The sequence below is a fragment of the Penicillium antarcticum genome (assembly GCF_028974205.1).
Source record: "Penicillium antarcticum strain IBT 31339 chromosome Unknown utg000004l_segment0_segment0, whole genome shotgun sequence".
NCBI classification, from domain to species: Eukaryota; Fungi; Ascomycota; class Eurotiomycetes; order Eurotiales; family Aspergillaceae; genus Penicillium; species Penicillium antarcticum.
In genome coordinates, this window is record NW_026695302.1 from 1,042,035 (window position 1) to 1,065,551 (window position 23,517).

General features: G+C 48.5%; 11 protein-coding genes across 11 annotated transcripts; 6 read left to right on the plus strand and 5 right to left on the minus strand.

Moving 5' to 3' along the window:
• Nucleotides 1-443: 443 nt before the first annotated feature.
• Nucleotides 444-1,433, plus strand: N7508_004372 (glycosyltransferase family 2 protein; the record flags this gene model as incomplete). The annotated part of the gene is made up of 4 exons (XM_058462438.1): nt 444-854; nt 903-1,045; nt 1,107-1,194; nt 1,248-1,433. 4 exons carry the CDS (start codon nt 444-446, stop codon nt 1,431-1,433), a joined length of 828 nt encoding a protein of 275 aa, XP_058321063.1.
• Nucleotides 1,434-2,138: 705 nt separating this feature from the next.
• Nucleotides 2,139-3,437, plus strand: N7508_004373 (acyltransferase family protein; the record flags this gene model as incomplete). Its single annotated transcript, XM_058462439.1, has 1 exon — nt 2,139-3,437. The coding sequence occupies one exon, from the start codon at nt 2,139-2,141 to the stop codon at nt 3,435-3,437; it is 1,299 nt and encodes a 432-aa protein (XP_058321064.1).
• A 1,254-nt stretch (nt 3,438-4,691) lies between these two features.
• N7508_004374 (GTP-binding protein) lies at nt 4,692-5,837 on the minus strand (the record flags this gene model as incomplete). Its single annotated transcript, XM_058462440.1, has 2 exons — nt 4,692-5,732; nt 5,787-5,837. The coding sequence occupies 2 exons, from the start codon at nt 5,835-5,837 to the stop codon at nt 4,692-4,694; spliced, it is 1,092 nt and encodes a 363-aa protein (XP_058321065.1).
• Nucleotides 5,838-6,539: 702 nt separating this feature from the next.
• N7508_004375 (type III PLP-dependent enzyme) lies at nt 6,540-7,947 on the minus strand (the record flags this gene model as incomplete). The annotated part of the gene is made up of 2 exons (XM_058462441.1): nt 6,540-7,588; nt 7,644-7,947. Coding segments are annotated over 2 exons (1,353 nt in total), but the record flags the coding sequence as incomplete, so codon positions are not given.
• Nucleotides 7,948-9,271: 1,324 nt separating this feature from the next.
• On the minus strand, nt 9,272-10,394 carry N7508_004376 (protein N-lysine methyltransferase family protein; the record flags this gene model as incomplete). The annotated part of the gene is made up of 2 exons (XM_058462442.1): nt 9,272-9,899; nt 9,961-10,394. 2 exons carry the CDS (start codon nt 10,392-10,394, stop codon nt 9,272-9,274), a joined length of 1,062 nt encoding a protein of 353 aa, XP_058321067.1.
• A 222-nt stretch (nt 10,395-10,616) lies between these two features.
• N7508_004377 (uncharacterized protein) lies at nt 10,617-11,986 on the plus strand (the record flags this gene model as incomplete). The annotated part of the gene is made up of 2 exons (XM_058462443.1): nt 10,617-11,687; nt 11,744-11,986. The coding sequence occupies 2 exons, from the start codon at nt 10,617-10,619 to the stop codon at nt 11,984-11,986; spliced, it is 1,314 nt and encodes a 437-aa protein (XP_058321068.1).
• A 1,494-nt stretch (nt 11,987-13,480) lies between these two features.
• Nucleotides 13,481-14,545, plus strand: N7508_004378 (uncharacterized protein; the record flags this gene model as incomplete). Its single annotated transcript, XM_058462444.1, has 2 exons — nt 13,481-13,645; nt 14,024-14,545. The coding sequence occupies 2 exons, from the start codon at nt 13,481-13,483 to the stop codon at nt 14,543-14,545; spliced, it is 687 nt and encodes a 228-aa protein (XP_058321069.1).
• A 604-nt stretch (nt 14,546-15,149) lies between these two features.
• Nucleotides 15,150-15,395, plus strand: N7508_004379 (uncharacterized protein; the record flags this gene model as incomplete). Its single annotated transcript, XM_058462445.1, has 1 exon — nt 15,150-15,395. The coding sequence occupies one exon, from the start codon at nt 15,150-15,152 to the stop codon at nt 15,393-15,395; it is 246 nt and encodes an 81-aa protein (XP_058321070.1).
• A 1,155-nt stretch (nt 15,396-16,550) lies between these two features.
• Nucleotides 16,551-17,159, plus strand: N7508_004380 (uncharacterized protein; the record flags this gene model as incomplete). Its single annotated transcript, XM_058462446.1, has 2 exons — nt 16,551-16,736; nt 16,794-17,159. The coding sequence occupies 2 exons, from the start codon at nt 16,551-16,553 to the stop codon at nt 17,157-17,159; spliced, it is 552 nt and encodes a 183-aa protein (XP_058321071.1).
• A 259-nt stretch (nt 17,160-17,418) lies between these two features.
• On the minus strand, nt 17,419-19,661 carry N7508_004381 (uncharacterized protein; the record flags this gene model as incomplete). The annotated part of the gene is made up of 7 exons (XM_058462447.1): nt 17,419-17,792; nt 17,844-17,907; nt 17,961-18,175; nt 18,234-18,543; nt 18,600-19,388; nt 19,440-19,523; nt 19,587-19,661. Coding segments are annotated over 7 exons (1,911 nt in total), but the record flags the coding sequence as incomplete, so codon positions are not given.
• A 662-nt stretch (nt 19,662-20,323) lies between these two features.
• On the minus strand, nt 20,324-23,514 carry cym1 (pitrilysin family metalloprotease cym1; the record flags this gene model as incomplete). The annotated part of the gene is made up of 2 exons (XM_058462448.1): nt 20,324-23,081; nt 23,138-23,514. The coding sequence occupies 2 exons, from the start codon at nt 23,512-23,514 to the stop codon at nt 20,324-20,326; spliced, it is 3,135 nt and encodes a 1,044-aa protein (XP_058321073.1).
• Nucleotides 23,515-23,517: the final 3 nt, after the last annotated feature.

Below are 23,517 nucleotides of genomic sequence, written 5' to 3' on the forward strand. Positions count from 1 at the left end.
GGCTAGAAAATCTTCTGTCGAGGCGTGGTTTCGCCCTATATAATCCTCGAGGGCACGAATTCAGGTCTTCTGAATAAATTTCTCTTCCCACCCAGGATGACGGTTGCCATCAATGGCTTTGCTAATGGGCCAAGTTCCCAATGGAGACACACCAATCGGATCTACAAAATCCTTGAATACAATTATATTGTCTTCCCCCTCACGTTCATTCTGACATTCTATGGTGAGGCTACTTCCAGTACCTCAAATTTTTGCAACACCAAGCAATGGCACCAAGCTAACTTGGCCCAGGCCTAAAATATGTCACCAACAGGTTCGGTTATTATGTCGATGTATCAGAAGATGGCTGGACGAAATCCGCAATCACCCACGTTGTTCTCTCCGGAATTTTTCAGCTTCTACAAATGCCACCCCATGGAAACCTCCTAGGCCTATGTTTGCCCATGCAACCAAACAAGTTTGCGCGACGAGCAAAGTCACGGCGCCTGGGAACCCTTTATGTTTGTCTTGTGACAAAGGGTACGAATGTACAAACTGCAATCAATACTACCAAGTGCTGGGGTAACCTGAAGCAACGGGATCACCCCTCGGTCAAATTCCATGTTCTTGTGGACAGCGAGAATTCTGACTCATTTTCCCAACTCCCATCGTATATCAAAGTTGACCAGGTACCGAAAGATGTCCCTGTCAAGAAGGCCAAGTATAAGGCCCGGGCACAGGAGTACTTCCGATTGAAGTACAAATTCTCGAAAGAGGACTGGGTGCTGCATTTGGACGAGGAGTCGGAGATGGATGACCGCGCCTTACAGACGACGTTGGACTTCATCGAGCGAGGCACGGCAGACCTTGGAATGGTAGGATTCTAGCAATCGTGAAAATTCATGGCTAATAGACTTTCATAGGGCACGATTTACTACACATCCGCCAACCACTGGAAAAACATGTTTCTATCTGCGGCAGAGGTGGCGCGGGTGACTGAAGACTATGGGAGATTCCAACTACCTCTGCTGCTCTTCAATCGTCCCTTTGTAGGCTGGACACATGGGTGAGAATACTTTACCGGCAAAACCCTTACTTTAGATGACACTCGCGTTGACAAGGAATAGATCATGGCTCCTTATCAATGGCGCTGTGGAGAATGCGATTGGTTGGGACACAGACAATGTGTGCGAGGACTACTGGTTTGGATACCATGTGAGCTTATCAAACGCATGTAGATGCAAGGGTTATACTGACGCCAATCGCAGGCTGCTGCTCGTGGCTACAAATCGGAATGGCTTCACGCTATCTTCCGCGAGCAACCACCGTGCACTTTTAAAGATTTGTGCAAACAGCGGCGCCGCTGGTTCACAGGGATTTTCTTCTTCGAAAAGCCCATTGCGGGGATTGTGTTGACCCTCGGGATCTTAGCTGGGCTAGGCATGTTGATTTAGTAGGTGAATCCGTCCTCGTCAAATGTGGAACATATGCTGATAGTCATGATAGCCCTATTCTGGGCAGTATTGGATACAAGCCGGCAGTTCCAGCTTGGTATAGAGATGTCATGTTTTTGAATGATGCGTCATGTCTGCATGTTCTCATATCTTCTTGCATCCTGCAGGATCTCACTGTTACAGATATGTCGTGGATGTCAATGATATCGCACGTCATAATTTCAATCATTTTGTGGCCATTGGTGAATCTTGTCCATATCGTGATTTTTGTGACTACGGTTGTGTCTCCTCCGAAGGGGTTTGATGTGATTAAAAAGAAGTGAGAACAGAATCGTGCTGGATGACGGTGCTAAAAGGCAACAAAACTATGATTGAAATTGAATTGACAGAATTGAATCCACAAAATATTCCTACACAGATTGATATATTGGTAGAACAGATTTTGCTCCAATTATATAAAACTTTCACATACCCGCTGGACAAGGATGCCTACGACGATAGTGGTTCCATGCCAGTCTTCATACAAACGCAAGGCCTTTAATCTGTAGCCTATAGTCTTAGCAATGGGCCAGTCTCTGTGACGTGCAGCTTACTTATATTTGCTTTGTTTGTGTTCCTGATCCTCCCTCACCGATCATCCCTCCTCCTAAGCGCTGTTGCCGGATGATGTCTACAGTTCCATCTCATACAGCCCGGCCTCCCATCATGAGCCGCGTAAAATGGGTTGATGGCCTTCGAGGGATCGCCTCATTTGTGGTGGCATTCAATCACTACTTTTGCGGTGAGATCCCGATGCCATTTCGCACTTATGGGACTGAGCCCCCTGAAGAAAACCGACGGCTCATCCAACTTCCTCCAATCAAATTCCTATGGTCCATGAAAGCAATGGTCCTACTCTTCATGGTAATGTCGGGTTATTCATCTGCTAGATCTCTCCTCGAGACTAGGGAACGCCGACCGGATCAGCTCGCAGATCGTCTGCGGTCCTCGATCTGTCGCCGGCCTTTCCGCCTTTTGCTGCCTGTGTTTGCATTAGCTGTATCTAGCCAAGTAGCCTTTTACTGTGATCTTTTCAAAGGGGCTTTGGCAGAAGACTTCGCCACTTGGGTGCAGCCATGGGCGTCTCCCTGGCGCCATCTGCTCTATATCTGCGGGTACATGGCAGACAATCTGCATATCATTGAATTCCAATGGAATAGAGGAATGAATGCGCAGACGTGGACCATACCGTTTGACCTCCGCGGCTCTTACATTATCTATTTCGTGATATTCGTCCAGGCTGCATGGAAACCACGCATGCGATTCTACTCGTTGGGCATCATGGTCCTCTACTTCCTCAGATACGGTCGATGGGACATCTTCTGCTTCCTGGCCGGGCTCGGCCTAGCTGAGATTAGCATCGACCACGACCGCACCAGAGACTACAGACGATTCCTCGGTGGATCCATAAGTTACGTCCTGCGTCTCGCTGTGGGGGTTTATCTGTTCTCTCTATCCGGCGAAGAAGACAAATATCCAGCTGATTATCGCTCTCTCGGCTTGCTACAACCTCAGATTTGGTCTCGCTGGGGCTGGGTCGATGCGCGACAGACCTGGAACGCCGTTGGAGCAGTGCTTCTCTTCTCGGTTCTCATGCAGAGTTCCCGCGCCCAGCGAGTTCTCTCCATGAGAGTCTTCCAACATCTCGGACGATTATCTCTCCCGATTTACCTTTGGCATTTGTTGGTTTATCAGGTTATACGTAGACCATTGCGGGATCGTGTGTGGTGGTCCTTGGAGAATCGCCCATACCCTGGTCACTTGAAGGCAGCCGAGAGATTCAATTCACTTTTGACAGCAGTGGTTGTATCTGGTGCTATTTGTGGCACTGGGGTATTACTGGTGGCTGAATTGTATGCGCGATTTATGGACCCGCATTTCGTTCGGATGACTAGGAACATTGATACTTGGATCAACCAAAAGGAGGCGGCTAATATGAATGCTGAGTGTCGGAAGGATATATAAGTTCTTTTGTGGCGTAAGATTGTGATGCTTCACTCCGATGATAATGCGAGAAATATATATCGTGAACAGCCAAGTCTTCAATGTTGGGGCAGCATAAACTACCACCGTCTCCTTGTCTTCATCACCGCTATCCTGAGACCATTCCGAGGTTTCTTTCTTCTGTTGCCTTCATTTTGAAGTTAGCTCTAGTCCATGTTTCAAATAAAACAAGCAATCTTCGGTGTATGACAATAGCGAGAACAAAATCAGCCCATAATAGGTAGTAGAAGATGAAGGAAACCGGCCGTCCGTGTCGCCATCTTGATGCACCGTTCAGACAGGCTGTTTGGAATGCAATATTGGAACCCAAATGTTGAGTAAATAGCCCACTGACATCATAGCGCCTTGTTGTACGAGATTGAGTGTGAGCATTGAGACTGATCTAAAGGCATAAAGATAACATACTATGTTCAGTGCTCGTTCTTCTGAATCATCCTTGACAAGCGTGTTGTTAGTTGAATACAATATAGGACTCAAGCATCCAACTCCTAGGAAGTACCATGCGATGAGACTGAAGATGTCACTAAAAGCCTTATGAATAAGTGCAGCGCAGGAAATGACTGAGTTTAGTCTGGTAGGCACGTTCCAAACTACCACGACGAATGTCGAGAATAAACAGAATGTCAAAAGCTACTGGCAATATAGAGACTTACATGTGGCAACCGACAAAAGAGCCAAATATGCCATCGCTTGAAAGTCCTCTTGAAACCATCAAGACTCATCTTTCCGGGTCTGCGGATCTTGGCCCTTTCTTTCTGTTCTCTCCTTCGCCAAGACAATGTATTTGTCTTTCAGATAGAACGGCTTCGGGGACCCGGGAATATTAGGGAAATTAAGGAAGCCAAGTAGGGCCATGGGAGTAGTGAAAACACCATCGATGATGAATAGCCATCTCCGACAGATGCAGCAGCAGCGCCGTAACCGCGATGTGAAGGTTTCTACAAAAGGGAAGTAAGTATACGTACAAGCCTAAAAATCTTGAGATAATTCTTGGTTTGCAAGCTACTATCTACAACTAATTCAATAGCCTGAGATATTGAATTGACCTTATCCTAAGCAGTTCAGGAATTAGTGAAACTTGCTCGAACTAATATGGAAGCTGTTGCGTAGTATCAGGTAGAAAATTGCATCTCAAATATCGGACATCTATCATGCTCTATCATTCACAAGGTATCACAAACCACTTTAAATCTATACAGGAAACCGGTTCCTCATCTATGCCAAACGCTCCACGGTCAACTCCACACCGTCTCCCTCACTAGCCTGAACCAGGCCACCAGCATTCAGCTTCTTCTTCCACTTGGCAGACTCATATCGGGCCAGAATCAATGTAATGCGGCCAACGACAGTCGGATCAGCACCCTCCGCAACAACAATTGAAGGCGTGCAAGTCCATCTTCCAAACGCCCAGTTGAGAATGTAGTACTGTACACCAGACTCCTCGGACTTCGGCTTAGAAGCAAGATCATCCGAAGTCTCAGCGGGCAAATCCTGCTTCGAGCACCGAAGAATACCCTTAATGCGATAAATCTCATCCCTCGGCGCAGAAGAAAGAAACTGCTCAAGAGCAGCAACATCAACAGTCGCCCCCTCAGAAGCAGCCTTCAAAGTCGCAGAGAGCACCTCAACCTCCGACTGATGATCATGCTTATGTTCATGCTCATGCTCATGACTCCCATCTTTCTCCTCACTCAACCCCTTAAACAGCGCCCCATCAATCCCAAGCAAAACATCCTTATCAATCCGTCCCTTAATGGACTTAACCCAAGGCGTCTGAACCTCCAGATCACCAACGCGATCAAGGCAAACATCAAACCGCATTTCAGGCACATTTTCCCACTTATTGAAAATAATCAAATCAGTATACTTAGCCTGTAGCTTTGCCGTGAACGACGTATCCTCATACCCCTCCCAATTCTCAACATCGATCACGCTAATAACACCATCAAGCGCGAAATGTCCGCCCTCTTCGCGCGCAAGTCGGTTGACCTCCATTGCTAGCGTGGCTGGGAAGGCGCTGCCGCTGGTCTCGATGACGATTCTATCGGGCTTGACTTCATTGCGGAGTTGCGTGAGCGCGTCGCCTAATGAGCCAACCATGTTGCAACATATGCATCCATTTAGCATTTCTTTCACGCCGCTTATGCTGCTTGTTGAGGCTAGTTGGCTGTCCACTGCCACATCGCCGAATTCGTTTTTTAGGAGGGCTAGTCGGTATGTGCTAGGCAGTTGGGGGATTAGGTTGAGGAGGATTGTCTGGGAGGTTTAGGTTAGTTGGGAGTGTCATTGGTGCTGTGACGGATCACGTACTGTTTTTCCTGAGCCAAGAAAACCTGTGACAATTGTGATTGGGATCGCCATTTTGGATATGTCTGTTTCTCCGATGGGTTGGCGGGATGAAGACTGGATAGTGAGGGGCATTGGGAAACTCCACTTTTGCGCAATTATTCTGCCGGCAGGAAATGGCAGAAATATCGCATTTTCACTCCGGTTTTCTCACTACTCTCAACAGCGTTAATTATCTTTAGTTGTGGAGATTCTCTCATACTTCGGATACTACCAAGCTCCTTGGGGTCTAGACATTATGGCCAGGCTCAATTTCATGCTACCATTCAAACTAAGTCCTCGTAGTTCAAAAGCGGTATGAAGACCGGTGGGTGTCTCAAAGCGGTATAATAGATATCAACCCATAAAAGTAACCAGTATTGAACAGCTTCATGGTAATCCGAGACCTGATAGAAAAATATGGATTAGCTCTTTCATTCGTGTTTCCCCATTTGACCAAAGTGTAGGCAAATACCCTGTGAATGGCAATTTTTGACATGCAAGACATTTACCTAGAACACCATGACAGCAAATGATAGCGAGACTCTTGAAAACGATGCAGAAAAACCGCTCTATTGTATTTTAGAATCTAAAGAAGGAACTGGTGCAGAATATGATGCAGAACGCACGATATAACTATATTACTCTAATCACTGGGTAGAGTCAAAACGAAAATATTTTCAAAGCAAAAGGACAAAATGCGCAATGTTTTAAAAAGAAAAGAAGATCCAAATCAAACTAGTAGTTGAGTAGGGCCGAAGCGCCAGTCTCGCTTGAGATGTAAATCACCTCGTGGTTGTCGGAGAATCCGTTGAAGCGAGTAGCACTGCACTTCGTGTAGGCACCCATTTCCTCGAAATAGAGCCAGTCACCAGTGTTAAGCAGACCAGGGAGGTCGATCTTCTCGCTGATGACATCGATGCCGTCGCAGGTCGGGCCCCAGATGGAGTAGGTGATCTTCTCCGAAGTCGCAGAGTTCGGAGTGCCGGGCTCTGAGGCGCAGGTCAGGACCTGGGCGATTGGGTGCTGGTGGTCGAAGATGATGTTCGAGAAGTTACCATAGACACCGTCGTTCAGGTACAGCATGTATGCGTCGCGGGATGGGTCCGTGGGGTCCGGAATGTCGCGCCGCGCGATGACATTAGCGGCCAGGGTATAGGCGGTGGCTACGTAGTAACGGCCTGGCTCGGCAATGACACGGATGTGCGGCGGGAAGTAGGTGTCTACGGCTTCGCCTAGAATGCCCGCAAACTTCTCGAAACTGTCCTGGCAAAATCCACCGCCAACGTCCAAGGTGTGGAGCTCGTGGCCCACTTCTCCCGCCTGATCAAAGACCATGCGCGCATCCGTGACAGCCTTGAGGAATGCCGAAGGATCTTCGGCGCCGGAACCGGCGTGGAAGCTCACACCGACAACCTTGAGCTCCAGCTGGTGGGCCAGCTCGAGCAGCGGGCGAGCCATGTCCATGGAAGCACCAAATTTCATGCTCAGCCGGCACAGGCTGGTTGAGTCATCAGTCAGGATACGCAGGTACAGCTCCGCATCGGGGAAGGTGGCCTTGATCTTGTAAAGCTCGTCGGCGTTGTCGAAAGTCATCTGCTTGACGCCAACCTCGGCGGCGAAGCGCAAGTAGGACTTGGTCTTGCAGGGCTGCGCATAGATAATGCGGCTAGGATCGATGCCCGTCTGAAGGGCTAGATCGATCTCCGACTTGGAGGCACAGTCGAAACCGTTTCCAAGCTGGGCCATGAGGCGCAGAACCTCGGGGTCCGGGTTGCACTTGACAGCTGAAGATATTGTTAGCAAAGCTCGAGATTTGGCATTCCAGTGAAGTAGACTCACCGTAGAATGGCTTGATACGGCCCAAATTCATCTTCCAGCGCATATGCTGGCGGTACACCTCCCCCATATCTGCAACGTAGAAAGCATCCTCCTCACCAGGACCACAGTGGTCCACATCCACCTCAGTGGCCCGCTTCTTCAACACATCTAGGACCAATTCCTTGGCGGTCAAGGAAGATTGCAACAGATTGTCCTCTCCATAACTGCTGATGGGACCCTGCAGGTCCAGACTATTGGTGTAGTCTTTTTTGACAGTGCATAATTCAGCAGTCGATACACACGCAGTCGGTGCCATAACCGTGCAGCTGCGACTCAGCACGATTGATGAGATAAAAAGATAGAAGAAAAAAAAGTATTTAAACCGGCAGGCGACTGCGCGTTAGGGAGGACGAAATGTGTCACAACCGAAGTTGACTGGACCAAGCCTCCTAGACCCTTCCCCCTGAAGAGGAAGAACCTTCGAAGAAGTCCTATGCGGCAGCTCAGAGAACGAGGGAATAATCTCGTGGGGCGTCAACGGGACGAAAAAAGGCGCACCGGACGAGAGTCTAGAAACCGCAAGCAGGAGGTGGAATGTTGTTAAGAGTGTCGCGTTGACGTCGAGTGGAGACAATTTGGCTAAGAAGCTGACGAGAGGCTGGAGCCGTGATGACCGGTTGCCTTTGGTGGTTCCAAAGGCAGGGTCGAGCTATAAAATGGACCAAATCTGAAAGAGAAAAAGCGACCAGTTAGCCCAGCTGGACAGAGGAATTCCAGTATTGAAATAAATATGAGGGAGAAAAGTGGACGTGTGAGAGGACATCCGAGGGTTCAGATTTTTAAAATTTGGAGAATTTTGGAGGGGCGCAGTGAGCTTAGGGCACACGACCATTGGAACAAAAAATACCGCAACAGTCACGCGCCAGCATCACACAAAAGCAATAGAAAAAAGACTCACCTGGTAACGAGTTGTTTGAGGACCCAAAATGAGGGAGATGGGAAGAAGAGAGGAAAGATGACGACTCTGTGGGGGGAAAACCAGATGCTTACGGCATCACCCGAAGGGGTCTTAGTATGAAAAAACTTGACACCAAGAAATCCATCAACTGCGTTATTTTTGGGACCTTACAGAGTCCTCGATCCATTTTTCTTGCTAGTGCAGCTTTCCTATACGTCGCTAAATGTGCATGATGCATGAGGCGCGGACCATATCCCGCCTTGTGCCCGGGAATACTGAATTCAAATTGCCAACATGCGGTGTGAGTGGCATCGGATTGCCCTAATTTGATCATTCCTGTGACGCGACTGGCTGTCTAGCGTCAATAGGTGCATGTATAGGTACCCACGGTCACAATGAGTCTTATATGTACCTGTGCCTCGGGGTGGCTGGCTGTGGGCTTACAGTATGAGCTATATACATGTACTTGAGTCACATAACGTTAGCTACTGTGTAACTTGTATATGCAAGTAGAAACAGCTAGTTATATCCTACATACATGTTGGACATGCAGGCACGTACCAAGTTAGGCAGCTATTCTGTATTTACGTGTCCACCGGTAGTTCTGGGTGTGCGCACGGACCAGGAAAAGACGGGCCTCTCAGCTTTGTTCCAACAGTCAGGTACATCACTTTATATATGACCTGCATTTTTATTCCTTGCCTTCTGTTGTGCGACTGTAGCAATAAAACTGGATCTCATCTACCTGGTCATGCTGCGAGGGGAGCTGCATGCTATCCTTCACAGCTGTAAACCCTGCAGACCCCATCAGATCAAAAAAGGCAGTCTCGCTGTCGTGTCGTCTTTTCAAAGCCACCAGGATAATTGCATTCGGGGATGTCCGAACCAATCGGTCAAGCACATTGACTAGTGCGGGTAAGCTATCTGCGTTGTAGGTGCAATCCGATACCAGTATTAATTCAATGGGCCGGCTGCAGAGGTCATCTGGGGGGCTGTCCCAGTCGAGGTTTTGATATTCAACACTGGATTGTGGCGCCGTCTGAGCCTCTTCAATGTTTCGTGTTATTATCGACTCGACCTCGGGGAGGTCCGTGAGTAAGACTGAGCAGTTGGGCAGCATGCTTGCCAAGGCAATGCCTACTATCCCACATCCTGCCCCTAATTCAACCACTTGGAGGGGTGAGCTGCGAAGAGTTGATAAAAGTCTAGTCAAGGCGGGTATTGTTGACTGGCTTTGTTTGTGTTTTTGCTTGCCATTTGTTGCTTTCATATCATCCAGGGTCTTCTGCAAGTATATCACTGATGCGAGGCCCGCGTCCCTAGGAACATCCTTGGTTAGAAACCGAAATGCAAAAAAACCCATAGAGATATATAGCTTACCATATGTGTCGCGCAATGCTATTTCCAGTTTCCTCCCAGATACTCAAGCCCTTGATAGGTCCATCTCTGCGAACCAGCTTTTCCGCAGGCAACTTGAGCCCAAATGGTGCACTTGTGGCAGCCATAACTAATGGCACTAGCGGTTTATCCCCAGTGGCCTCGGGCTGAAGTTTGGCGCTCAGCTCCATGGATTGCTGAACCCAAGCTGAAGGGAGGGGCCCCAAGTTGATGGCCAGTTCACGATTTCCGGCATTCCATGTAACTTTTTGTTCGATTCCTGGAGATTTGTGGGTTGAAGAAACAAGTAATTCAACATCTTCGGCGAGAAAATCATCTCCCAGGTCTGTAGTGATGCAAATAAGCGCGGTAATAAAAAGTGTGCCTTTTTTCTGCTGAACCCTCGGGGTCTTTAAGAATTGAACGTAGTAGACCATGACAAAAAGCCCCCAATATCTCTCTTCCCTCACGCTTTGCACATTTGCGATCATCAAAAATTACCCCAGATCGGTATCTCACGTGTCGGCTGACTAACAGGAGATGACATCGGTTGCGGTCCAACTTCACTTCAGTCTTTGACTTTGTTAATGTCGCCGGCGACAGCCGGGGAGTAAATTGAAATTTGATCAAATCACCAATTCTCCATCTCCTTGCCCGTCATGATGCGACCGCGTGACCCCCGCATTAGACAACGGATCAACCAGATCTCTCATAACCTCGAGTCCGCCAACGAGACAGCACAGGAAGGGCTCTACGCATTCTCGCACAACTATATCTCGCCATGTTTTGAATCGATTGGAAGCTGCGTAAACGCATGCACAGCCCCTTGCCTGCCGAGCCGGGAAGACCACCTCAGGCGGAGACGACGCGGCCGAGCCGAGGCTAACTTTGATTTCTACGACGATTGGGAGAACGAGGAAGAGGATGACGGCTTACTTGGATGGGGAACTGGTGAGCTCGACAGGCTCCTTGCTGGTAGCGGCCTGGCGCGCGGAAGTGCAGAGCAACCGCACCGGCCGAGGAGGATGAGCTATGGGACTCGGAACACGCGGCGACGGAGTACTGTGCATATTCCCGATAACCATAATGATCCGACTGTTATTCCAAGCTCGTCATTTATCGGGTTTCTTGAGCGCTTTCCGTGGAGGTTCGGCGCTCGCGGAGTCAAGTATCGGCCTTCCGCTGCTGATCTTCAGGAACACCCGGGCACCCGGCGATATGCACATGAGGATGAACCTTTGATGGAAGCTATGGATAATGAGGCTCAGCTATCCCCCACTCCAGCGGGAAGGAATCGCAGTGCGACGCAATCATCCCGTGGGACATCAAATTCCCTCAGTTCGCGTGGTGATCTATTCCCTAGTGATGAGGAGGAGGATGCTGTACCCCTTGACGACGAATTTGCAATTACATTCACACGGCGAGGAACGGGTTTGGAGTCAGATGATCAGTCTGGGACGAAATCCGAGTTCACGAAGTCTGGTTCTGCATCTAGCCTGGGTGGTGCATCGTCTAAAAAGAACAAACGGAAAAACAAACGCCGCACGAAGAGATTTTCGAGCTCATCTGGTGCTCAGATTACTGAACCAGTTGATACACCATCGATGGCAGATCTTAAAACAGAAGATCAGCGGGCTGCGCTGGAAGAAGAAGCGGTCATTGAGAGGAGAAGGCTCGCCGCACAAGAGCTAGCTTTGAACCGAGGTCTCGATTCGGGAGCAGGTGATATGGTACGAGACATTGCACCCTTTACTGCCAACACAACGTCAAGCTGACCAAGTCACAGATTCAGCCAGCTACCAAACCCACCAACACAAGCCTCCTGCCACAAGACGCGGATAAACAGTCCATCCCCAAATTACGAAGGCTCAGTGATTCCTCCGGGCAAGAAGTACCCAACCAAACCGAACCCTTCCCTGCCCTCTCATTATCGCCTTCCTCAGTGGGTCTAGAGACCCAAGATCTATCTAAAGCCTCACCGAGGCCTCTTTCACCCTTTGAGCCCGATCATACGAACGCCCGCGACTAATTAGCACTGGAGCATACATTACCGTGTGCATACTTTTGTTTGCTTTAGGTAGTGCTCATGGCTTTTTGCCATGCGTCACTTGCCTGTATGATATTATGAGCGATTTTGTTGTACATTATACCCCCTGATATGAATTGAAGAGTATTACATCTTGTTATTTTTTATGTTTCCATGTAAAAGAGCTTCTAGCACTACATACTGAAGTACTCCCTGGTTCTAAGTCCTGTACGGTATTGAATAGTTTCTGTGTCCAATCCCCACTCTCATTGACAGAAGAATATTTATTATCAACACATCTCTACTGCGTGGCTGGCTAGTTTTGAGTATAGTCTCTGACCAAAGTTGATTATAACTATAGCTATAGCGTCTTGGTGGATATCAGAACATTCACCATTTATAAAAGGCCCCTCTTTCCAGGCCTAGTATATGTTGCTTTTTTTCTTCTCTTCTTCCTCATATCTATCTTTATATCATACAATACGAAAGCGAAAGCAGAAAGATAATTGCCCAAGCCGGATGTTCTACCTTGACGCCTCTCCATCTACAAGGCTTGTTCCTCAGCTTCAAACTGGCTGGTGAGCTCATGAGTGGGTCCTCATTGTCCCACTGATGCGCTGTGCCCCGCTGATATTTATATTTTGTGTAAGACTAGACGAAAATTTCTCTTTCAGGCAAAAGAATGTACCACAAGCCTTCTGCTCTAGGCTCTGCTCCTCAAGATCCTCACATATAGTCTATCGCCTTATCTACATCAAGGGCAGTATCACTTTAGATAAAGTTAGAGCCTCTAGGACTCTAGGAGGAGAATTTGGATACTTACCACTAAGGGCTTGTATTCTTGCTTTTTGAAGTATCCATATTCCCTATGCTTATTGTGAGGATTCCAGTTGGAGTTTTGCCGGAGCGGGCTACCCTAGATGTGAGATTGGGAATGACTCTCCTGGCACATGGATACCTTGGGGCAATGCCTGAGAGCAGACTACCTTTGGGGCATCTGACTCTGGCACCGACATTTGAGAATATCATTTAGCTATAAGGGTCTATTTGCATATATCGCATTCCTGGGTCCACAATGGGAAAGGATTTCCCAAGATAGGATAATTACGTTTTCCGGTAGCTATGTACGGTGCACACCGGGCTCTTTAGGTAATGGTACTAGCACAGTACGTCGTATATGTGACTTCAAATCCCAGGTTGCATTTAAGCTTATTGCATCCTGTTCATATGGTGAGACTATATGCAAAAGATAGAAAGCTATACATGTAAACAAGCCGGGACCGGGAGGTCGTTATCCCCACAGCCCTGGGATCCACACGGCCTCGTCAGCAAATTACCAATGCACTTCTGAACCGGGCAATGTGATTCTGTTGCTTCCATTGTTTGCTGTATTGCTTGAAAGAGGCGTTTTATTTGGATTGCAAAGCTCTATCGTATAGAAACCGTCCGCCGCAGCATAGCTACACTCCGCAATCGTCGACGATCCTGCCCCGCATCATGGCTAAAGCAGAACAAGACCTCAAATCCATCCTGGATGGAGGCTTCAATCCCCGGGAATTCCCTTGGTACGAGCCTGATCTCGCAGAGGTTCCGCAACCAGCGAAGAAGATCCTCGAGAGCAGGATCCCAAGCGAGGAAGTGCTTGACCATGTAAAGAAAGTGGTATGTGGCTCTTCCAGTCTTCTTTTGAAGCTGATCTTAATACGTCTTCACTTTTCTAGAGAGATAGAGCCTTTGCTGTGGTAAGTTCGTGCTCTTCTCCACGCCATGGCCATGGCCGCTTGCTATTTGGTGTATTCGGAGTAACTTACGAATTGCTGAACAACGTCTAGTTTCCCTATCCATGCATAGGGGCATTCCGGTTCTTGGATATGTCTGTAAAGCAATCACCACTGTATGCCGAGATCCTTGAGCGGCTGAAATCTGGCGAAAAGTTGTTGGATGTCGGATGTGCTGTTGGGCAAGAACTGCGTCAACTGGTGAGAATCCTCCATACCAACGACAACTCGATAAACAACGTTGTGCTAATAGGCCAACCAGGTTTTCGATGGCGTTCCATCAGATAATCTCTATGCATCAGACCTCCGCCGAGACTTCTTCGACATAGGCTACGATCTATTCAACGACCACGACACCCTCAAGTCCAACTTTATAATGGCAGACATCTTCGACGATAACTCGGACTTGGTAAAGAAACTAACCAACAGAATTGACATTGTCAATGCCGCTTCATTTTTCCATCTCTTTGACTGGGACAAGCAAGTCACCATCGCAAAGCGGCTTATCGGGTTGCTACAGGACAAGCCCGGGTCTCTGTTGATTGGAAGACAGGTTGGTCGTGTTGATCCGCCTCCTCCTGAACAGAAACATGAAGCTGGGCAGCACTACCGTCATGATCCTGCTACATGGAAGAAGCTTTGGGAGCAAGTTGGGGAGGAAACGGGGACGAAGTGGGAAGTCGAGGCTTGGATGGAGAAGTGGGCTGGAGCCGATTCTATGATGAAGACATTCCACAGAGGCTTGGAAACTTTCAAATTGAGATTTACTGTGCGTAGGCTTTAAGAAATATGCTATCTTTGGGTATTTAGAAAATTACATAAAATGAAGATTGACTACGATGTATTTCATCAACATAGTTCCTGCTTGGTCCTTCGCTAAATGCATAGTGTTTCCATAATGGATCGAAGAATGAATCTCTGTCTCACAGCTCGTCGCAGGTTGGGTTTTCGAAGCCTGAGTCATGCGAGCAGCTAAATCAGGAGTTTCCCTTAGTTTGCGAAGCACGTTCCAACACTTATGTAGTGACCATGAGTTCATCTTGTTCTATTCGCGGTCACCCGGAAAAGCGGGCTGTAGGTGATAGTTCAGCATGAGGATTAACAGCGCCGGGGACGGACATAGCAGCTGTTCAGACAAGTCCAGATAGTCAATCTCATCGAAAGCATCTGTCATGTCTGAGAGACACTGGCCAGTCAACGATGACCAAAATTGGGGGTGGAAAACATGGTTATCGGCCAGGGTTTTTAACTTATTGAAGCATGCGGCGTAGGATGATTTCAGATAAACTAAGCGTAGCCAGGCTTGATGTAAGTAAATGCTTCGCTGGCATTCTATCGGGGACCAAGTCCAGTGGACAATACATATTAATGCAACCAATGGTATTCTAATGGTGAACGGTATTACCAAACAAAGTCTCTCAATCGATGCGCTCGATATTCTCCTGGGAAAATATCGGATTATAGGTGCCAGCAGTCATACACCCCATCAAATGCGTGAGCTCATCGAGTTTAGTCAGAGCATGGTACCTTGGGAGGCTCATATGGCCACCTTTGACAACATTGCGGGCATTCAAAAGGCTATTGAGCTTTTGGAGAATGGTAAAACAGCTGGTCGATTTGGTATTATCTTCTAATTCCTCAAATATCTTCATGGCCACGGCGCCGAGTTAGATTCGCTGAATTAGCTACACTCAACACATGTTCAGCTTTTGGGAATCAAATGACTTCGTGGATCCAAAATGATACATAGGACGATACACCTCCTTTCAATTAAACAAAGATGGCCGAAATGTAGCTCAGCGACCGATCGATCGATCTAGGAATCGATACGTTCATATATTGATGGAAAAGGTTTCCGGTTCCCACATATGCTCCATAGACTAATGTGAACTATTGACTGTACAGAAGCATACACTTTTCGAGTGGGTTGCATAACAACATTCAAAATCCTCTGAGGCAACATACATAGACACTTGATCATTACGACTCTTGATCATTACGAAAAATCCCCCTAGAGCCACATGGATTGATACTTTTTATGATTATTTCCAAGTCCCGCCAACTTGTGCTCCGCTGCGGGTCCGCGCCTTTTTTTCTTGAGGCCGTAATTTATGCTGCAGCTATTGAAATCCACTGTGCAATACTCCTATCACGGAACCGAACAGGCTACTATTGTGCTCTTTGATGCGATAGGAAGGTGTTATGACATTTGGAGTCACGGATTGACTCCAAATCATCATTTCTTGTATAAGTCCGATAGTAACAGAAATTTTGGGATACACATTGCTTGATCATATTCTTCTATATCTACACATTCCACTAGGCTACGAAGCTGACCTACTTGGCCAGATGGATAGACTGGGGTGGAAAGATCCCATCTACCGTTGAGTATTCTGATGACACTGGTCGATATTTGCTTTTCCTCTAAGTAGAACGTATCATAACAAGGCTTTGGACAACATTATAATTTGAAGTACTGATGTGCGTGTAAGGAAAAGAGTCGGGGACTTACCTCTTTTAGAGCTGGTAGCCATTGTTCTCAAATGACCGTATCGCAGGGGTTTTACATCGGAGAATCTCGGTGTAGATCTTAATTTCGATGATCGTAAAGATCGACATCAGAACATGCACGACGTAGTTAGATCGAGGAGCTTAGCCCAATTTCGACAAAGCAGGGTCCACTAAATGCCCGGCATCTAGTAATTTCAAGGGGTCTCGCAGCTCTATTTAAACCAGGATATCTCCCTTTGAATCTGTGTATTCCAGTCTTTTGCGATCACATATTCATAATGCAATTCAAGAACGTCCTCTTCGCTGCTTGTATGGTGTTCTCGGCCTCGGCCACTGCTGCCTCCAATGCCACCGACATTGGCGCTGCCGTCCAGGCCAACTTGAACCAGGTCGACCTCGGTCTTAAGCACACCTTCAACCAGCTTAAGCACCTCAGTGCCAGCACCCAGGGAGTCACTGCTGCTGTAAGTCCCGCGTTTATATACACCCCGGATTGACAAAAAGGCTCACTCATCTCATAGGACGTCATCAACGCCTACAACACCACCGTCACCGCCGAGAGCGACGACTTGAAGGAGAACCAGCCCACCAAGCCCCTCGCCGATACCGCCCAGATGGTCCTGTGCCAGGCTTTCCACTCCAACGCTCTCACCGGCACTGAGTTGCACAACACCTTTGCCGACAACGCTAAGCTGTTCGACAAGGACAACCGCAATGACTTTCAGGTCATCCTGAGCAAGCTCAACGACCAGACCTCTCACTTCTACACTGCCGTTGCGCTGAAGGCTCTTCCTTACTGCAAGGCCTCCTTGCGCAATGACCAGAAGGCTATTGCTGCCGCTATTGGTATTGCCGCGTACGCCCTTGACCCTTCCGAAGCAAACTAAATAGCTTCCACTGGAGGACATTGTGACTACTGCTCTGAGTATCGGTCATATCTCAATTAAGCTAAAAAGCACATAGATCATTAAATAATATGATCCCCTTTGATGTGCACTTATCGCGAACGCCTGCGGTAAAAGTGACCTGATGTATCAGTTAATGAATTCTGGGCAAATAGTATGCTGCTTCGTAAATACAATAGTACATAATTCTCAGTATACTCTCGGTCCCAATATCTCAGAGAGTATTACATCAATGAATTACCATTTGACCATTGCCGTCATTGCCAAAGATTCGATTCAAAGTAGATGGCAAGGTCCCAGCATCCGGCTCGGCACAGTCCCATTGAGCCTGTGGCGTAAAGTCATACTGAACAGATGGTCTCTGCATCTGTGACAACTGAGGAGGCTCATCAAACAGCCACGGTGGATTTGCGAGGGCCATGATCTCCTGATCAAAGATAGTCCATGACTCATCTGCGATTGGTCCGGGGAGCGTTAATGATTCGCTGGTATCTGGGGGTGTATGCATGGCTTGCATGCTAGACTCGAGGCGACGGAATAACACCGTGTGGATGCTTGCTGCGGATTGATTCGTTCGATCAAGGCTCTGAAGGTGCGATTGGACTAAGTGAAGGTCTGGATATACTAATTAAAATTGATCTTTTGCTTTAATTGAATGAAACATACCATCTTGGTGGGTCATGCCGTCTTCAACGCCTCGAAGGAGGAGTATGGCTGCCCAGGTAATCATCTTTTTTTTTTCATCAGAAAATATAGAGTAGGGATGTTTCCGGGCTGACTCACGACCATATCCCAGTTCGACCATATACTTGCATCATCTTGTCGAAGTCTTAACACGGCTCGTGCCGAGACAAGTAACTCATGTCTTTCCATAGAACTAATATCCGCCGAGCTGAGATCAAATCCACGAGCTGGGTGGTAGATTGACAGAACATATAACTTATGTAGATGGTACTGCAGTAAGATAAGAATCCCCTGTCTGTCAGATGGTGTGGGCTCTAGAACACGTCCACGGTAAGCAAAGCCCTTCAGTGATACACTGAATTATGTACTCACGAGATGAGCCACTGTACCGCACCAACCAGTTATCAAGCTTTCGTGCCCAAAGACGAATGACCTGAGAGTCATTCTCAGTAAACGGAGTTCGAACAGCAGCAACAATATCAGTTTCATTTGTGTTGATAGAGGCCCAAATGGTCGGTAGTCCTCGGCCAACGAAATGGCTCAACCCGTAATGCATCATTTCTGCAAGACCTTGGAATGCATTTCCCTGATGGCTATCAAGTCGCTGGATTCCTGGTGCAGGAGCATGTCGCGGGACCAGTGGATAGGACATATGCATTGAGGCGTGTTCGATATCAATCACCTATAATCACTTGAGTTTGGTAAAACAGTAAGCTCTCTATACTTAGGTCCGCTTACCTGAAGACCAGAAAATAGGCCATGCCAATCATGCATCGTAGCATTCATTTCCACCGGACAATGATCAAGCCAAATGCGATATGCCATAGAAATCCACATACCCGTGGCATCTATATATGCTTCGGAGCTAAGACTGGCCATGATCAAACCGAGGATGTTGTGGAATGCCACACTTGTTTGGGATTGCGGAGAAAGATCCTGTTCATCATCGTTGCGCGCTATTGCCTGTGGGGAAAACGGTTGCAAAGATGGGGTAACTAGCTCTGCAATAGCGCTACAAGTAGCGGCAAAGTACCCCGTCTCTATTGAAGCCAAATCTGAAGAGGTGTGGTGTAGAGCAGAAATGTAAAGCACGGAGGCGAGCAAGAGAGGTGTTGGCGATGCAAACGCATCGCGGTTTTTGAGAAAGTGGAGGAGGGGGAGATTAGTCAAGAACCTTTTTTCTTCGTTAGCGATGAAATTCCATGCGTCAAGTAAAACTGATGCATACGAGGTCCAAAGTTGCTTGACAATGGGTCGGGACCAGGCACTTTCATCTGGGGATGGACGAGTAATGACCCGTAAATGCGCAACCGCTTTCCACACACCATTTAGAGGGACTGAATCCACATCTTTTTTTGGGCTTGGTTCACGGGGTGAGACTACCTCGTCGTCTCCCTCCTCGGTAATGCCTAGTGCCGCCTCGATTCTGGATAATCGGTTCAGAATTGACTGATGGTCCGCGATACCAGGTAAGCATGTAAGACTTGAATCTTGTTGTAACTCAACTAAGCTATGTATGGCAGATGCCTGAATAAAATGTAAGTGTGAGCTCGGAATATTCAAGAATTATGTTCTTACATTGGCCCGCGGCTTGAATACGCACTGTACCCGATTCTGTCGGCATCGGCGACATGGAGGAGGTCCGGAGACTTCGCACTTCATCTAATATACTCTCAGCTTTATTGATTTGATAAGTCTGATTTGGAATGATGCATGCCTACATACCTTCAGTCGTCGGCAATTTATACAGGCCTTGGTCGGCCGTGGGCCCACCGTGACCGTAGTCCTCGATCCATTCATTTCGTGTCAGGGCAATTCTACATGACTCACCAGACACAAAATAGGAGCATAGACAGGTCAATTGCAGAGAGAAGATGAAGGGATGTTGTTGCATCAAGCTTATCAGAGCCACGTGAGGGGTGAAATTAAAGTTTCTCCGCTTTGGGGCTCCGCAATTGCAACTGTAGCATTCCATGGTTCAGACATGGATTTTGGTATTTCTACAAATCTATCGCTTTAGACTACAGATGTTCTCCCGATTTTAGTCCGTCCTGTGTAGACTTAGGTCTAGGGCGGTTCCGAAAACGGAGGTGCGAAGTGTGCCTCGTGGGCTCACGTTCATTTTGTTCTTGCGCTTGCATATTCCATGAGGGAAATGATGCGACATCTCGCAACCAAGGGAGGAGCCGGTTGTAGATGTGATTAGCTCTGTGCCGAAGCACGTATAGATCATCAGCGCGGGCGGGATTGTGTGGAGCGAAGATGGGATATGCAGAAGAAAGAGAAAAGGAGATCTATATAGATCGGTTATAGAAACATATGTACAAGGTAGGTGTTCAAGGGCAAGCATAAAAGTACACGGGAAGATGAGTGGTGTTACAATAATCCTAGCAATGTCGATGCATCGTTAGGATTAAATTCGTAGAAAAGAAAGCGGCTGAACAGGATGTGGCCGTCACCACTTATGCCGAGGCAGTGGCACCGTTCTGTCCATCCATGGAAAGCTTGCGAACTTCCCATTCAGCGTCAGCCCAGTCCTTCTTCTCGCCAAGAACGCAAGTTGTTTGGCGAGATCCATTGACTAGGAACTTATCGGCCGCATCGTTAACATCCTTGGCGGTGACATCCAAGACCTGTTCTCTCCAGCGCTGGTCCATTTCGTGGGTGACACCGCTCATAAAGTAGCGGGTTCCCTCATCATCAACACTAACGGGGGCATCAAGACCTTGGAAGATACCGAGCTTGGCCTCTTCGATCTCACGCTCGGTCCAGGCACGATCTCTAGCAAAGATACCGCTGTTCTGGAACACCTTCAGAGTATTCAGAGGGTTCGGGTCACGGTAACTCATGAAGGTGAAGATGCCCTTGAGGGGCCCGTTGCTAGCACCGGCACCATAAGCACCACCCTTCTCACGGATCTCAGGGTGGAGATAGTTGTGGGTAAGGAGCTGGGACATGACACTGAGCGGGGCGCTGGAGGAATTGACAAAAGGCACGGTCTGGCTAGTCTGGCCAGAGTAGTATACCTTGTACGGCATGTCATAGAAGGCCTTGTTGACTGGACGGAAGGTCGAGCTGCCCGGGGGAGAAGCCGGAGAGCGGGACTGGGGAAGTCCAGAGATCCACTTCTGCAAGACAGACTCGTTGCTGCTGGCACTCTCCTTTTCACATACCATGCGAACACGGAGGTTGGACGACGAGATGGCGAAGGATTGGATCAGGCGAAGCTTCTCGATCAACTCCTGCAGGCGCTCGGGAGAGGACTCGGCATCGCGGAGGAGGTTGGCAGTGGCTTGCAGCTGCTCAAGACCAGATTGTTGCTCCTGAATCCAGAAGGTGGGGGAGAGGCTGGCGGCCGCAGCATTGACTGCGAAACGGTGACCAGTTCCGGCAATGGAATCCAGAGCTCCGTTGGTGGTCATACGCAAAAGCTCCTGGATCATGGCCGGTGCAGCAGGGCTCATGAAGTCAGTCTCGGTGACCAGCACAGAGAGCATTTCCAGCATCTCGGGGATATTCTGGTCCAGAGCGAATCCAGAGAGCTGCATACCCTCCTTGAACTGATCCAGATGGGTTGGCGAAGAGACAAGGAAGGAGGAAGTCGAGATACCACCAGTCTTGAGCTTGATCAAGTCCTCCCATTGCTCCATAGATCGGTTTGCAGTTCCCAAGCGCATAACACAGTCGTTGAAGAGAGGCATGAGCAATCGAAGATCGTCGGGAAGATCGACGAAGTCGTTCAAGGCTTGGAAGTAGGTAAGGCCATTGGTGGGGGCCTCCCGCCAGACAACATCAGCGCCGTCGACCTTGGACTCGCGGATAGGCTTGCGCTCCTTCTCGCGTGAGATATCCTTCACTCTCACGGATGGAAGGCAGCTCAAATCGGCGTTGTGGGCATCTTCCTGGATATTAAGAAGCTCCAACTCCTCTGCTCCAAGGTGAGCGACGGCTTTTTCAACCGATCCATGCTGTTCAATGAGCTCAGCGAGCTTCTTGTCCTTGCGGACAACCTCTTTATCGTCCAACTCCTTGTTAAATGTGGGTGTGCCAACCATAGTAAAGGTCATGCACTGGTCATTGATGAGATATTTTTGCACCAATGACTCGAGGTAACCAGGCTGCGCGTATCTGGCCTTGAACTCCTCGATGACATCGTTCCAAGCAAGCTCCTTCATTGGGTTCGAGCCATTGAGCCACGACGAGATGGTCTTCTCCATAACGCCAATTCCGAAGTTTGCGGTCTTGTGGCGCAGGGAAAGTTCCAGTTGATGAAGGAATCCACGGACCTTCTCTTCACTGAAACCAGCTGAGACAGACTCTTGGAAGACTTTCTGGACCACATCCTTGACTGTGGGGGCTTCCGCTTCACTCACGCCGTTGAGGCCGACCGAGAAGATGGGGGTTCTGCCAGAGGGGTCGAGACCAGTGTTTGGCGTGAAGGAGGAGCCGAGACCGCTCTCAATAAGAGCCCGATACATAGGCGAGCCATAACCATCGAGCAGAAGCGAGGAAACAATGCCGACGGAGAATGTTTCCACAATATCGGTAGTATCACCCATGTACCAAGAAGTAGAGGTCTTATGCTGTTTATCCTCGGCGGCGAATGTATCGATGGGTCCGGGAACTGTCACACTCTTAGGGCCCTGGCTGAGATCCAACGGCTTCTTGACATCGGTATCGGCCTGGCCCTTCTGGAAGCCATCCAGCACAGCGCCAACCTGCATCAAGTGATCAGCAAGAGGCATATCACCATAAGTGAGAATCTTGGAGTTGCTCGGGTGGTAGTTTCGCTTCGAGAACTCGGTCAACTGTTTGTGGGTGAGATCTGTGATGTACTCCGGATCTCCGCCAGAGTTGTTCAGCGAAGGGAAGATGCTCTCCTTGAACCGAATGTAGTAGAGATAATTTGCGTCTGAGATCTGGCCCTTCATCTCATTGTAGACAACACCCTTGAAAACAATGTCCTCCAGTTGAGCCTTCTTCTCAGACTCCGAGGCGCGGGGATCCTCGGGACCTAGGCGCCATCCTTCTTGGCGGAAGTCTGACTCCTTAAGCAGAGGGTGCAATGTCGCATCGAGGTAGACGGATAGAAGGTTCTGGAAGTCCTGCTGGTTGGTTGTAGCAAAGGGGTAGGTGGTATGATCGGAGGCCGTGAAGGCGTTCATGAAGTTAGAAAGCGAACGAGGAAGCATCTTGAAGAAGGGGTCTCGAATAGGAAATCTGACAGCATCAGGTCAGCCAACGTTTTCTATTTTTTTCATTGTCATGTCACTCACTTTTCACTTCCACATAATGTGGTGTGTTCCAAAATATGAGGCACGCCAGTGGCATCCGGCGGGTTTGTCTTGAATCCAATTCCAAACACATTGTTCTTATCGTCCCGAGCCACATGCATATAGTCGGCATCGGTCTTGTCGTGCTTCAGCCAGACCGCGGTCAGATGAAGCTCCGGCACATGCTTCTTCTCTTGAATCGTAAACCCATGCAGCTTCTCACCAACCTGGGGGAAGTTCTCCAAGTTAGTCACTGTTGAGGCAGCTCTTGCCCAAGTATTCCGGGGAAGGATTGTGTTGGCCTTCAATGCCCGAGCATTGAGAGGCTGGCGGAGAGCAGGCACTCGCGCCGTGCCGAGGCGCATCGATGAGCGCAACATGGT